The 15,760-nt window shown below is 55.1% G+C and overlaps 1 protein-coding gene across 1 annotated transcript; it reads right to left on the bottom strand.

Annotated features, from left to right (window-relative positions):
- Positions 1 to 1,112: 1,112 nt before the first annotated feature.
- LOC311515035 (C-type lectin BpLec-like) lies at positions 1,113 to 15,142 on the bottom strand (the record flags this gene model as incomplete). Its single annotated transcript, XM_084617868.1, has 5 exons — positions 1,113 to 1,438; positions 3,962 to 4,073; positions 6,328 to 6,468; positions 7,266 to 7,360; positions 15,076 to 15,142. The coding sequence occupies 5 exons, from the start codon at positions 15,140 to 15,142 to the stop codon at positions 1,371 to 1,373; spliced, it is 483 nt and encodes a 160-aa protein (XP_084473994.1). The 3' UTR covers positions 1,113 to 1,370.
- Positions 15,143 to 15,760: the final 618 nt, after the last annotated feature.

The raw sequence follows: 15,760 nt of genomic DNA, 5'->3' as shown, positions 1-15,760 counted from the left end.
CCCCGCGTCCCAGACTAACCCGGAACAGCCCAGCTGAGCACTGTGGTAAAGCAGGTCTGTCTGCCGAGCACCGAGGCAGCCCAGGCGTGTCAGATACGGTCTGCTCCTGAGGTCTGCTCCCCCAGCTCATCCCCACAGGGCAGAGGGGAGCCCATTCAGATCCCGCTCACATACACAGGGCTGAGTTTGTCCAGCTTGTGCTAAACCATTGGATTCCTTGAAAGGAGCTGTACTGTGCGGGTCCCCTACCTCTGGTACCCCGAACAGGCCTCACGTTTGTGGCTTTGCCAGGAGGCCAGTTAGGTTTTAAAGCTGAAATCGAAGAAACTTGGTTTGCCAGTTTGGTGACTATTCTAGCTGCTATTTGAATGGGATTGAATCAGGAGAGCCCCTTTTCCTGGAGGAAAGACCTGGGGCCAGCACAACAAGGGGACGCTCTGAGAGAGGCTGTATGAAGGCTGGGGGCAGAGGAGGCCCCCGTCAGTCAGGGACAGAGATAAACATGGCAGGGGAGAGGGGAAGGGATGTTCCCCAGGTCACGCAGAGGCCTCCGGCAGAGCTGGGACTGGAACCCTGGAGTCCTGACTCCGTCTTTTCGGTTCTGTATTCCTGCTCTCTCCACAGGCTTTAAAATGCCGGGCGGACGGACCAGTGACTCTGCTATCCACAAAGACACTTCAGCAGGAATCCCGGGGACGCAGACAAAGGCACCGACGCCAGCCTTCTCATCAGAGCTGCTGCCTGCACCGTCTCCTGGTCTTCGTCATCCTCATCCTGAAAACATCCTGACCAGAGTGGGCCTAAAACACCATCCCAAGTGCCACTGGCAACTCCGAACGCCACCTGGGATCAAACCAAACTTGGACAGGAGGAACTCCAGCTCCAGCCCATCTCCACTAACGCTTCTCTTTTACCCCCAAAACAGGACAGAAGGGATGAGCCCCCGGGGGCGGGGGCAGCAGGGCGCATGGGCCGTGTCTCAGGGGCAGCGATGTTTTCACCAGAAGGCCAGGCCCTCCCCATTCTTAATTCATTCCCTTTCCTGCCCCTGAAGCCCTAGCTCTGGGGTGCTGAGGCTGGAGCCAGGCGACACATGGAAGTGTCCAGGCCAGGATCAGGAACAGGAGGAAGGAGACACACACTGAGCTGAATGCTCCAGGGCAAGTTTATTGTCACGTCACTGTGCAGAGATTGCTGAGAAGAGCAGAGCAGAGGTGCGACAGAGAGAGAAGGGGGCACAGCAGAGCGGGAGTGACACAGCATAACACAGCGATGCTTTGCCAAAGGGGCTTTGCAGCCGGGGACACAGGACCTGGTCCCCCAGGGCAGCCAGAGGGACCGAATCCCCAGGTGCAGGCAAGCTGCCTCCCCTAGGGTTTGCGCTTACAAATGAAAGAGTGTCTGTGTTCACAGGGATAATCATGCCATTTCTGAAAACCTAGAAAGAAAAACAGAAATGACCCATGGGGTGGGGCAGGGTGGGCCATTTCTGCTTGTACAGTGACCCCAACCCTGCCCCATTCCATGCCCCTCGGAGAAGATCCCAGCTCCTGTGCACAGATTGGGGCAGCCCCATCCTGCTGTAAAACTGATCAATGAAATTGTTTTTAATTGTTCACTTTATTCATATAACTTCATAAGCAAAGTTTATGAATTAAACAACATTCATTCATACCCCAATAACTGGCTAATTGGTTACCCCAATAACTGGCTAATTGAATTTCACTTTCAAGCCAATTGCTTCTTAAATCACTGAAATTTGCACTGCTTCAACATTGTAGCTTCTGCTCACTGTTTGTCATTCCTTTAACTTGCCCCAAACTCCATTTTAAAATGCTCACTCCATTTTTGCAAAACCCTGCTGTAATCTGATTAGTGTAGTTTAGATGTGGGAATGAGGTATGTACGGATGATGGAATCAACCTCCAGCCCCAGCCTGTCCTGATGAAAGAAAGTGTAAACACCCAACGGCTGAAGATGCAGACAACAGCCCTGACAAAGGAAGAGGAGTCCACCCTCAAAAGAAAAGAACAAAGGTACAATTGAAGAAACATCAAAGCCAGGTCCTAGGCTGCAAGTCATGTCTGCAGTTGACAGGGGATCAGTCACACCGGACCCAGAGGCAGAGTGACACAGCAAGACCGATAGACTCTGGATTCAAACTAAAGCCTACAAAAAGGATGGGGGAGATGGAAGACTTTGGAGGGTAACATTCTGCTGCCAACATGGAAGGGCATCGGTGCATGCCCAATAGAGTCCCAGCCCTCCCTTGTGCCCGGCTTTCCTGGCCAGTTAGCCGCCACGAGCCCAAGCTACATTCAGGACTGGTAGCTATTCAGCAGCTGCAGAACATTTGGGGGGGGGTGTGTGTAAGTAAGTATTAGCTATTAGCTAGTGGTTATAGATCAAATTGTGTTATAATAAACGTGACATCTTGTCTTGTCCCCTGAAACAATCCCGTGTGGTTTTGTCTGCATAACACTGCAAAGAGATGCCGAGGCTCAGCGTGAAAGGGGAGACGCCTGGTCCATGTGCTACTGCTCCTCGTGGGTGCGGGTTTCTGCTGCTGTTTGACTCTAGCCCCGTCCAGTGACTGCGGCCCTGGCTGTGCCCATCTGCTGGCATCAGGCCTGACAGACAGTGAGCCTGTAACTCAAGACCGTATCATGATGCGCCCGTACCAGGGGCTCCGTTAAGGTTACATAGGCAGCCTTAGTACTTTCCTTGGCTTTGGGACTTCCATGTTCCTTATATGGGTGCAATTTAGGAATAGTTTATAAAAGTAACAAAGAATTAATGTTTTAGTAAAACGTTAATCAATTATTACAGAGCCCAATGGTCAATTGGCTGCTTATTACTATAGCGTGTGACTGTCTACCACACCCGGCTTATGGCAAGCCCAGGCCTGTCCCAGTGATAAATGGAATTGGTCTGAGCCCCGACCCTGCCCCTCACTCCCCACACCCACTGGCACTGCAGGCCCCGTGCGGACACAGCACTCAGTGATCAGGGCCAGGCAGGGGATTCATTGTGTATTTCGCTCCTCTCCTGTTCAGAACCTGTCTGCAAAGCGACCCCTCGTTATCCACTAACACTGGCCAGTCCAGAGGTTCTCAAACTTGGGATCCGGACCCCTTATGGGGTTGCAAGGTGGTTACATGGGGGCAGGGAGCTGTCAGCTCTGTGGGGCTGACAGCCCCGAACCCCATTACATTAAATGACCCCTCTCCTTGTGAACGTTTAACGGGGGTCACACTGAGAGGCTTGCTGTGCAGAAGGGGTCACCAATACAAAAAGGTTGAAAACCACTGGGCTAGTCACTGCCGCCGTCTGGGCTATTTGGAACTTCTTCCCCTCCCCACTGGCGCCGTGAGCCCTCGGTCACGTATGCTACTGCCACGGGGTCTGCTCCCTGGCTGCAGCTTCTGCGAACGATCCCCTCCCGGTGCCAGTTTCCTTGGGAACCTTCATTCGTGCTCAGTCTGTGGACATTCCGAGATGGTGCAGCACTTTCACAAGCAGCCGGCATGTGTGCAAATGCTTGTGAGTAACACGACCCCGCAAGGGGGCCAAATGCAGCTCGGTGCCCACATCATTGTCTGGATCAGTGTTTGCAGAGCAGGGGTGCAACAGTGACTCAGAGCCATCCCCCTTTAACAGCTCAGCAGAGTCCCCCTCTGGGGCCAGGGTGTGTGTGTGTACACACACGTCTCTCTTGCCTGTCACTGGAGCAGAGATGTGAACTGACGCAGGGGATCTGGTAAGTAGGAGTTTTACCAGGTCAGACAAGGGGTTCTCTCCTGACTGCCCTCCCAGCATGGGGCAGGGAAGAGAGAGGAGCAGGGATCGGCACCCCAGAGCGCGCTGCGGACAACTCGGATCAGTATCTCAGGACCTGTGTGGTCACAGAACTGCCAGGGTTCCCCTTGTAAGTGCATGTGGGTCTGATCCACCGACTTACCTGGACTTTCTAACACTACACAGGCCTCGTTTAGGTTCTGATTATCAGGTTGCCCGTTATCCCAAGCACTGAAGCTGACCAGGGATTTATCGGCCCATCTCCAGCTTTGATTCTGCAGAGACAAAGGAGAGCAGAGCCCCTGTAAAACCCAAGATTACACAGCTAGAGACATGTCCCGGAGCCGAGGGGCCAGGGGAAGGGCACGGGCAGAGGCTGCCCAGTGACACTGGAGACATTGATCATTGCTGTGAAATGTCAGCGCTGACAACCAGGGCTACACTTACTGGCAGCTGAAGTTACACCAGGACCAGCCCAAGCCCTCGGAAGCATGAAAATAGCAAGTGAAGGGAGAGTCTCCAGCACCCCCTGCCCCTGCCATCCCCACTTCGCCGAGGGGAGCGCACCCCGACCTGCCCTCAGCTTCCACGTCCATCTCCAGCCCAGCCCGACAGGCAACCACGGCAGCGTCATCCCACGCGCTGTCCCGCAGACCCACGCTGCTGACCCGTTCTCTCCCGTGTGCACCGACCAACACGACGACGCTCCCAAAGCCCATCCACAGGAGAGTTACTCTGCTCCCCGCTGCAGAGATCACGGCGTTAGTTCTGGGGGACGGGGGCGCTGGATGAAGCTGGGGTTCGCACTGTCGGGGATCAGGGCCTGCAGCAGAATTAGTCACCTGGCAACCCAACCCGCGCAGCCAGCCGGCTGCAGGCCACCGGACTGACTGCACCACCTGCCTGGGCAGGAAGGGCAGCTGGCCGGCTCTTAGCCCAGCAGCTCTCTGGCTGCTCAGTGTGTTCATGCCACGGCCGCGATCCTCCCTGTGCCTGCTGCTCCTCTTCGTGCTCCTGTCCTGCTCCAGCCCTGCTCCATGTCCTGCTCCTGCTTGTTTCCCAGCCTTGCTCCTGCTCAGTCCTGGCCGCCTCAGCTTGCTCCTGGTCCTGGCTTCCTTACCCTGACCTTTCCCTGTTATTAATTCCCCAGGCTTTTGTATGGGGCCATGTCCCTCGGTAGGCAGCTCCTCAGTGGGTGGGCGCAGGGGGAGCTGCCGAGGGGCAGAGGCCGTGCTGACATTGCCCCAGGCTCTGTTAACGCCCCGAGGGGTGGGCCAGGAGGTCTCTGTCTCTGGCATTTGATCACAGTGAGAAGTGAGGAGGCCAAGAGCAGCCGGGCGTGTTTAGCAAGTGGCAGCCTGTCGGCTGCAGGGAGCCTCGTGCAGGGGTCTGCTCCGACGCTGCCCCCGAAGCACCAGCCTCTCCCGTGCCCTGGTCCAGACAGGAGCGGCTGCAGCAGGGAGCGTCTGTGCGGCCCAGCAGTGCTGCCCGCAGAGCTCCCCCGTCTCCCATCGGTACCACCGGTGCATTGCTCTCCGGCTTCCCGCCGGGCAGCAGGGCCAGCCGCACCCACCACGTGCCACCGCCCAGAGCTCTCCGAAACGGCCCGTCCAGCCTCCGCAGCTGGCTGTGTGGATTACATAGAAGATTTGTCCTCATGCAAGTCCCACGCCACACACATGACCATACACAGCATCCCTGCCGGCGTCCTGCCCGAGCCCATGGGGGAGCAGCAGCAGCTGGGCAGGGCCCCAGGGAGAGACACTAATTGATCCTGTCCTGGAAACCAGCCTCTTTGCTGGGCTAGAGACTGGACTGGAGCGCTTCCCCCCGCTGCTCCCCTCTCCCCGGCACTGGCCTGCAGAGCCCTGACTCGCGACTGGCCTGGCCCAGGGGCCAGACAAGAACCGCGGTTGCCCACTTTGAACTGTAAGCGATTAAGCCTCTGTAGCTAGGGGGTATCTGCCACCTTCCCGTTCCTGCCAGCCCCAGGACCTGCCTTGTCCTGGGCCTGTGTTGGGTGGGTATCAGGCCCCACCGGGGATCCCGCTACAGGCCTGGAGCTGAAGCGCCTCTGGCCAGGGGACCCCCCATCACTAAGCCCACCCTGAGGACGCATACACCCAGAGTGACAGCACTCCCAGGGCTCGGCTGCCCTGGCATTGTTCGCCCTGCCCGTGTGGCTGCCCCTTTCCACGAGCCCTCGTCTAGACGTCTCGTCCGTGTGGGGCTGGGGCTGACTCTCGTGCCAGGCGTGTACGGTCTGAGCACAACGGGCCGGTGTGGGGGTCCCTGGGCGCTCGTGTAACGAATGTGAATATTAATACCAGCAGTTTATACTCTGCCCCGGGCGCTGGGGATCGATCCGGTGACTGAAAACCCAGACGGTTACAGCCCCTTTTCACCCCGTTCCAATGGAAATCCTGCTCTGGTGGCACCCCCGCCCCAAACAACCACCTCACTGAGCAGAGAAACAGAACCCGGGGCACGGGGGGGCTGCCAGGGGCCCAGCGGGCACCGGGCACTCACCTCCTCAAGATCCAACAGTCCGATCCAGACGGGACTGTTCCTTCTGTGGTACCGCTTGACATAAAGAGCCAACACATTATTTTCTCCAGTACTGTGAATGGAGACGAGATGGGCCCCGTTCCCATGGTGCCGGCACTCAACCTGGGCCAAGAAGAAACAAAACCAGTTACCCCCCAGCCCCACTGCAGGGAGCAGCAGGAGCGAGTCCAGCCCTGTTCTGGGGCCCTGCCTCCCCCGGGCAGCAAGGGCTGTGAGGGGACAGGACCCCCTGTTAGCGCCTCTCCCCACCCCCAGCACCAATAGGAGAAGCCTCCCTCCTCCTGTGAATGTGGATGACAGGAACCACAGTTTCCCCAGCCCCTCCAGAGCACGAGCACAGGGAATTCCCAGCCCCATGGTCACATCCACATGCACCCAGGGCCCCCCCAGCATTACACGGGGCCACAGCCCACCCATGAGGTCCGGGCAGTGACTCCCTGGCCACTTGCCAGCCAGCAATGGGGATGGAACCGGAGACCTTCAGCACAGCCCTGCCCCCAGAGCCAAGGGAGCTGCTTTGGTAACACCGAGTAAGGAGCAGCCCCTCTGGAGCCGGGACCCCACTTGGCCCAGGCCATCCCTGGCAGACACAGCACAGGACAGGCGCGTTGGGTCCAGAGGAGATCACGCCCCACCGGGAGCTAAGTTTACATTGCATTCTGCTCCCCAGCCTGGCCAGGGCAGGTTGATCCCTCACAGCCTGTTCCCGGGGCTCTGGCTGGGGCAGTGTGAAATGTGCCAGCCCTGGGCTCCCACGCCTCCCACCAGAGCTGATTCCCCAGCCCAGCCCCGCTCACTGACTCTGATACTGAGCCTAACCCTCCCCATCCCCACAGCCTCCGGCTCCAGCCCAGCGCCCCTGAGCCCCGCTGCTTCCACCCCCCGTCGCCGCCTCTCACCTCAGCCTCTATCCAGGTTTTCTCTTGGAAGAAGTATCCATAGCAGTTGCCTTGGAAGAGCAGCCAGCCCTCGGGACAGGTCACATCTCGTGCCCCTGCAGAGAGAGGGGATTGAGCGGGACCGTGGTGGGGACAGGACAGCGCGGTTAGAGGCTATCTCAGAGGCACAGCCGTGGCTTTCCCATTAGCACGAAAAACATCAGGAGCCCATTTAGGGCTGTGTCTGGCGGGCAGGACCCTCCTGGCTCTGGGGCTGCAGGAAGAAGCTGGGTTTGCCCAGACCCCACACTGGCAGAACGGGGGCCCAGGAACCCAGCCCTGAGCAGGGATCCCAGCAGGGCAGGACCTCTGGGTCAGAATGGGGGGTGGGCTCCTTTCCCATGGCTTCCTGGAGAAAGGAAGGAGCCCCCATATTATGGGGTGACTGATAGCTCTTCCCTGCCCTTGCCCCTGCCCCAGGGAGCCCCTTGGACTCCCAGCCCAAGGGAAGGGGGGAAATATGTAGCTGCCAGCCACAGTGGCCCGCATTCTGGTGCAGCCCTTGGGCAGAGGGAATTCCTGCCACCCTGAGCTTCTCCCCCTCTCCCTTTGGGCCACGCAGGACAGTGGGGGCAGGGAAGCTGGAATGGAGGGGGAGGGGCAGGAAGATGAAGGGAACAGCCAGGAGCAAGGGGTGAAGCTGAGGGAGTAAGGGATTGGCACAGACTGGGATCAGAGAGGAAATTGGGAGCAGGGGCCCAGTACTGGATGGAAGGAGCTGGGGGATTGTAGGAGGAGGAAAGGAGAGAGAGGTGCCTACGGAGATGCAATTAGGGCATAAAAAGGAGAAATAGCAGGGATCTGTGGTGCTGGGGCAGAGGGGAAGGGAACACTTGTGGAGGCATTTCTCTTCACAGTTGGGGGGAAAGACAAGAACAGAAAATGTGGAAATGGCTTAATGTCTTTTGTTTCAGTTTTCACCAAAAAGTTTAGTAGCAATCAGACATCTAGCTTAGAATGATAGAATCATAGAAGATTAGGGTTGGAAGAGACCTCAGGAGGTCATCTAGTCCATCCCCCTGCTCAAAGCAGGACCAATCCCCAACTAAATCATCCCAGCCAGGGCTTTGTCAAGCCAGGACTTAAAAACCTCTAAGGATGGAGATTGCACCACCTCCCTAGGTAACGCATTCCAGTGCTTCACCTCCCTCCTAGTGAAATAGTTTTTCCTAATATCCAACCTAGACCTCCCTCACTGCAACTTGAGACCATTACTCCTCGTTCTGTCTTCTGCCACCACTGAGAACAGCCGAGCTCCATCCCCTTTGGAACCCCCCTTCAGGTAGTTGAAGGCTGCTATCAAATCCCCCCTCACTCTTCTCTTCTGCAGACTAAATAACCCCAGTTCCTTCAGTCTCCCCTCGTAAGTCATGTGCCCCAGCCCCTTGATCATTTTTGTTGCCCTCCGCTGGACTCTCTCCAATTTGTCCACATCCTTTCTGTAGTGGGGGGCCCAAAACTGGACACAGTACTCCAGATGTGGCCTCACCAGTGCCGAATAGAGGGGAATAATCACGTCCCTCCATCTGCTGGCAATGCCCCTACTAATGCAGCCCAATATGCCATTAGCCTTCTTGGCAACAAGGGCACACTGCTGACTCATATCCAGCTTCTTGTCCACTGTAACCCCTAGGTCCTTTTCTGCAGAACTGCTGCTTAGCCAGTCGCTCCCCTGTAGCAGTACATGGGATTCTTCAGTTCTAAGCCCTGGTCTACACTAGGAGTTGAGGTCGAATTTAGCAGTGTTAAATCGGTTTAACCGTGCACCCGTCCACACGACAAAGCCCTTTTTTTCGACTTACAGGGCTCTTAAAATCGATTTCCTTACTCCACCCCTGACAAGGGGATTAACGCTGAAATCGGCCTTGCTGGGTCGAATTTGGGGTACTGTGGACTCAATTAGATGGTATTGGCCTCCGCAAGCTATCCCAGAGTGCTCCATTGTGACCTCTCCGGACAGCACTCTCAACTCAGATGCACTGGCCAGGTAGACAGGAAAAGGCCCGCGAACTTTTGAATTTCAAGTTCCTGTTTGGCCACTGTGGCAAGCTGCAGGTGACCATGCAGAGCTCATCAGCAGTGGTGACCATGATGGAGTCCCAGAATTGCAAAAGAGCTCCAACATGGACCGAACGGGAGGTACGGGATCTGATCACTGTATGGGGAGAGGAATCTGTGCTATCAGAACTCCGTTCCAGTTTTTAAAATGCCAAAACATTTGTCAAAATCTCCCAGGGCATGAAGGACAGAGGCCATAACAGGGACCCGAAGCAGTGCCGTGTGAAACTTAAGGAGCTGAGGCAAGCCTACCAGAAAACCAGAGAGGCAAATGGCTGCTCTGGGTCAGAGCCCAAAACATGCCACTTCTATGATGAACTGCATGCCATTTTAGGGGGTTCAGCCACCACTACCCCAACCATGTTGTTTGACTCCTTCAATGGAGATGGAGGCAACACGGAAGCAGGTTTTGGGGACGAGGAAGATAGCTCACAGCAAGCAAGCGGATGTGACGAAGTGGGACTGTACTCAATGTTTCCTCTGAATAGTGTGGGGGTGCCTCAGTTTCCCCTAGGCAGTTCTAGGTGGTGGGATAAGGATCTATGATCATTGCAGAGCCCCAGAGTGCAGGTGTGTGCAGGGGTCTGGACACAGAGAATGGCCGACACCCTGTTTCCTGGCAACTGATGGCCTGGCCCTTTCCCCCTGCCAGGTGAGAGCTGAAGGGTTGGAGAACAAAGGAATCCGGTGACCTCCTGGCCCGGGAAAGGGACAAAGCCCAGGGGAGGAGGGGCTGGAGAGAGTTTCAGTTTGGGGCTGGCTGGAGACATGGAGTGAAGGGCAGACGTGGTTGTCTGGCTCACTGCCCCCCAAAATGGACCCAGCTGAGGGGTCCTGTTCTCTGCACCTACAAGCTCTGTGTTAGACCATGTTCCTGTTGTCTAATAAAACCTCTGTTTTACTGGCTGGCTGAGAGTCATGTCTGACTGTGGAGTTGAGGGGCAGGACCCTCTGGCTTCCCCAGGACCCCGCCTGAGCGGACTTGCTGGGGGAAGTGCACGGAGGGGCAGAGGAGGCTGAATGCTCCGAGGTCAGACCCAGGAAGTTGGAAGCTGGGTGTCCTGAAGACAGGCTGCTCACAGGAAGGCGACTGCCCCAGAGTCCTGCCTGGCTTCATGGGGAGCAGTTTCAGAGCATCGCCCAGGGACTCCGTGACAGCGGAGAAGCTGGTTTTCCCGACTGCCAGGAACTGTTTCTCACCCTGGACCTGGAGCCAGTACCCCCCGAACCCACCCAAGGCTGCCTCCTGGACCCGCCAGGTGGAGAAGAGACCTCTGGTGAGTGTACCTTTTAAAATACTATACATGGTTTAAAAGCAAGCGTGTTTAATGATTAATTTTCCCTGGCATTCACAGCCAGTACAGCTCCTGGAAAAGTCTGTTAACGTGTCTGGGGATGGAGCAGAAATCCCCCACGGACATCTCCATAAAGCTCTCCTGAATGTACTCCCAAAGCCTTTGCAAAAGGTTTCTGGGGAGGGCAGCCTTATTCCATCCACCATGGTAGGACACTTTACCACGCCAGGCCAGTAGCACGTAGTCGGGAATCATTGCAGAACAAAGCATTGCAGTGTATGTTTGCTGGCGTTCAAACAACATCCTTGCGGTTTATGTACTCACTGCCCTGGTGGTCTGGTCCCAAGATAGGGATATGGGTTCCGTCTATGGCCCCACCACAGTTAGGGAATCCCATTGCAGCAAAGCCATCCACTATGACCTGCACATTTCCCAGGGTCACTACCCTTGATATTGGCCGATCTTTGATTGCGTTGGCTACTTCCATCACAGCAGCCCCCACAGTAGACTTGCCCACTCCAAATTGATTCCCGACTGACCGGTAGCTGTCTGGCGTTGCAAGCTTCCACAGGGCTATTGCCACTCGCTTCTCAACTGTGAGGGCTGCTCTCATCTTAGTATTCTTGTGCCTCAGGGCAGGGGAAAGCAAGTCACAAAGTTCCATGAAAGTGCCCTTACGCATGCGAAAGTTTCGCAGCCGCTGGGAATCGTCCCAGACCTGCAACACTATGCGGTCCCACCTCTCTGTGCTTGTTTCCCAGGCCCAGAGTCAATGTTCCACAGCATGAACCTGCCCCATTAGCACCATGATGCCCACATTGCCAGGGCCCCTGCTTTGAGAGAAGTCTGTGTCCATGTCCTGATCACTCTCGTCACTGCGCTGATGTCACCTACTCGCCCGGTTTCGCTTTGCCAGGTTCTGGTGCTGCATATACTGCTGGATAATGCGTGTGGTGTTTAATGTGCTCCTAATTGCCAAAGTGAGCTGAGAGGGCTCCATGCTTGCTGTGGTATGGCGTCTGCACAGAAAAAAGGCGCGGAACGATTGTCTGCTGTTGCTCTGACGGAGGGAGGGGCGACTGACGACACGGCTTACAGGGTTGGCTTACAGGGAATTAAAATCAACAAAGGGGGTGGCTTTACATCCAGGAGAAACAAAAACAACTGTCACACAGAATGGCCCCCTCAAGGACTGAACTCAAAACCCTGGGTTTAGCAGGCCAATGCTCAACCCAATGCTCAATCCACTGAACTATCCCTCCCCCAGGTATTTCAGGCAGGACTGAATCTCCATTAAACTTTTCAAGATGCCCCTGACAGACCTCACTGAAACGATTGTCGGCCATTGATTTCACGGAGGGAGGTAGGAGCAAACGAATACAAAACAAATCTGGTCTATTTCTTGTTTTGATCCACTCCATCCATCTTTTGCATCTTTGGCTGGCAGCAGATGGTGCAATAGGACTGCTAGCCATCCTCATCTCCTGGCTGATCGGCAGAAGATGGTGCAAAAGGACTGCCGGCAGGACTAAAGAGAATGACCTGGTCGAGTCACTCCTATTTCAGTCAATGCGCCCATGTCTGCCCAGGCGCTCCTGACCAACCTTACCAAGGCAGCCAGGAGCACGTGGGACACAATGACGATGGTTTTCAGGCCTATTGCACCATCTCCTGCCACAAGGCAATGGGTTGCTGCTGCTGGGTAGCAATGCAGTACCACGTCTGCCAGCACCCAGAAGATGTACGGTGATGGTGAGCTGAGCGGGCTCCACGCTTGCAGTGGTATGGCGTCTGCACAGGTAAACCAGGAAAAAAGGTGCAAAATGATTGTCTGCCGTTGCTTTCACGGACGGAGGGAGGGAGGGAAGGAGGGCCTGACGATATGTACCCAGAACCACCCGCGACAGTGTTTTTGCCCCATCAGGCATTGGGATCTCAACCCAGAATTCCAATGGGCGGCAGAGACTGTGGGAACTGTGGGATAGCTACCCACAGTGCAACGCTCCGGAAGTCGACTCTAGCCTCGGTACTGTGGAAGCGCTCCGCCGAGTTAATGCACTTAGAGCATTTTGTGTGGGGACACACACAATCGACTATATAAAAACAATTTCTAAAAAACTGACTTCTATAAATTCAACCTAATTTCGTAATGTAGACATACCCTAAGTGCAGGACTCTGCACTTGTCCTTGTTGAACCTCAGAAGATTTCTTTTGGCCCAATCCTCCAATTTGTCTAGGTCACTCTGGACCCTATCGCTACCCTCCAGCGTATCTACCTCTCCCCTCAGCTTAGCGTCATATGTGAACTTGCTGAGGGTGCAATCCATCCCATCATCCAGATCATTAATAAAGATGTTGAAAAAACGTAGTGAACACTGGTGAAAATGAGGTAGGATCTGAGGCTAAAAGGGGAAAGAACAAAATTACTTAGACAAGTTACATGTCTTCAAGTTGCATGGGCCTAATGAAATACTTCCTAGAATACTCAAGGAGCTGACTGAGGAGATATCTGAGCCATTAGCGATTATCTTTGAAAACTCATGGAGGACGAGAGAGATTCCAGAGGACTGAAAGAGGGCAAATCTAGTGTCCATCTATAAAAAGGGAAATAAGGACAACCTGGGGAATTACAGACCAGTCAATTTATCTTCAATGCCCCAACAGATAATGGAGCAAATAATCAAGCAATCAATTTGCAAATGCCTAGATGATAATAAGGTGATAAGTATTCGTCAACATGGATGTGTCAAGAACAAATCCTGTCAGACCAACCCGAGAGCTTTCTTTGACACGGTAACAAGCCTTGTGGATGGGAGCAAGTGGTAGACGTGCTATATCTTGACTTTAGTAAAGCTTTTGATACCATCTCGCATAAACAAACTAGGGAAATACTATCTAAATGGAGCTACTCTAAGGTGGGTGCATAGCTGGCTGGAAAGCCATTCTCAGAGAGTAGTTATCAGTGGTTCACAGTCATGCTGGAAGAGCACAATGAGTGGGGTCCCACAGGGATCAGTTCTGGGTCCAGTTCTGTTCCATATCTTCATTGGTGGTTTAGATAATGGCATACAGAGTACACTTACAAAGTTTGTGGACAGTACCAAGCTGGGAGGAGTTGCAAGTGCTTTGGAGGATAAAATTAAAATTCAAAATGATCTGGACAAACTGGTGAAATGGTCTGAAGAAAACAGGATGAAATTCAATAAGGACAAATGCAAAGTACTCCACTTAGGAAGGAACAATCAGTTGCACACATACAAAGTGGGAAATGACTGCCCAGGAAGGAGTACTGCGGGAAGGGATCTGGGGGTCATAGTGGACCACAAGCTAAATCTGAGTCAACAGTATAATACTGTTGCAGAAAAAGGGAACATCCTTCTGTGCTGTATTAGCAGGAGTGTCGTAAGCCAGACACGAGAAGTAATTCTCCCGCTCTGCTCCGTGCTGATTAGGTCTCAGCTGGAGCATTGTGCCCAGTTCTGGGGGCCACATTTCAGGAAAGATGTGGACAAATTGGAGAAAGTCTAGAGAAGAGTAACATATATGATTAACGGTTTAGAAAACACGATCTATGAGGGAATATTGAAAAAATTGGATTTGTTTAGTCTGGAGAAGAGAAGACTAAGAGGAGACATGAGAACAGTTTTTAAGTACATAAAAGGTTACTACAAGGAGGGGAGAGACAAATTGTTCTTCTTAACCTCTGAGGACAGGACAAGAAGCAATGGGAACTTCCTAACTGTCAGGGTGGCTAAGCACTAGAATAAATTGCCCAGGGAGGTTGTGGAATCTCCATCACTGGAGATTTTTAAGAGCAGGTTAAACAAACACCTGTCAGAGATTGTCTAGTTATTATTAAGTCCTGCCTGGTGTGCAGGGGACTGGACTAGATGATCTCTCAAGGTCCCCTCCAGTTCTACATTTCTATGATTCTCAGGGTCAGGGTCACAGAGGGAAGGGGTAGAGTTGTATCCCAGCAAGAGTAGGGAATGGGACAGTCTAGAGGAGAAGGACGTGATGGACAGATGATGTGCTGAGAATGAGACAGCCCAGCTGGGATCAGAGGCCGGATGAGGGAGAAGCCAGGGCGGGAGCAGAGCCATGACCAGCCCTTGGAAAGGGACCCCGTGGGGACACATCCAGCCAGTGGCAGGGGACCACGGGAGGGCAGGGTGGGAGCCTGTAGCTGACGGGGGCTAAGCGCCCGTTGCCCAGGGACTGGCCCCACCCAACCCTCATGGGAAGAGCCGACCCTGGGGGGCATTTCATCCACCTTCTTTCACCCACTCCCTGGGGAGGGGGCTGCAGGGCTGGGCTCCCCCTGGGGCAGTGACCCCCAGCAGCAGGAGACAGGCAGTGGCTCTGGGAGAGACGAGGGAAATTAATTAAATTCCCAAAGGGCCGGGCAGGGACTCACCTGCCAGCGAGGGGCTAAAGATCAGGCAGCCAAGGAGGCAGAGGCTGAAGTAGGTGACTGGCCCCATCTTCTCGCTTCCCCTGGGGGGAAAACACACCAGGGAGATGGGGCCATGAGAGCCTGAGACACCCTGGGAGTGACCCCATCCCACCATGGGGCATTTCCCAGGGGGAAGCGCTCCAGAGCTGGGCTGTTTGCTAAGGGGACTGGCTGGGCCGGAAGGGTCCTGAGGGATCCCAGCCCTCAGCCCCAGGGATCCAGGCTCACAGCCCCCCATGGGGCAGGGGAGCTGTGTGGGGCCCGTCTCCCTAGGCTGGTTCCCATGGGCCCATCAGCCTGCGGCTCTCCCTGCCCCTCCTCTCCAGCCACGCAGGGCAAGACAGGGCAGGGCAGGGCAGAGGCGTGGGGAGCGGAGCCCCAGGGAGAGGATGCTCAGCACCAACCCAGGGGGACAGGGTGCGGGGGCTGCGCTGTGGGGAAAGGGGTGGGGCAGAGACGGCCCCAGGGACTCACCCAGGGCAAGTCCGGCCATGAGGCCCCATCACGGGGCTCGGCTGCCACCCAGCGAGGAGGAAGGAGGGACGGGAGGGGCAGGGACTCACCTGTCTGTCTGTCTGTCTGGGTGGCTGGTCTGGAGCGATGAGGATCGGAGCTCAGCCTGTACAGGGTGCTCTCTCCCAGGGGT

This window comes from Lepidochelys olivacea, assembly GCF_965140295.1.
Source record: "Lepidochelys olivacea isolate rLepOli2 genome assembly, chromosome: 1".
NCBI classification, from domain to species: domain Eukaryota; kingdom Metazoa; phylum Chordata; order Testudines; family Cheloniidae; genus Lepidochelys; species Lepidochelys olivacea.
This window is presented reverse-complemented; position numbering and strand designations above follow the sequence as displayed.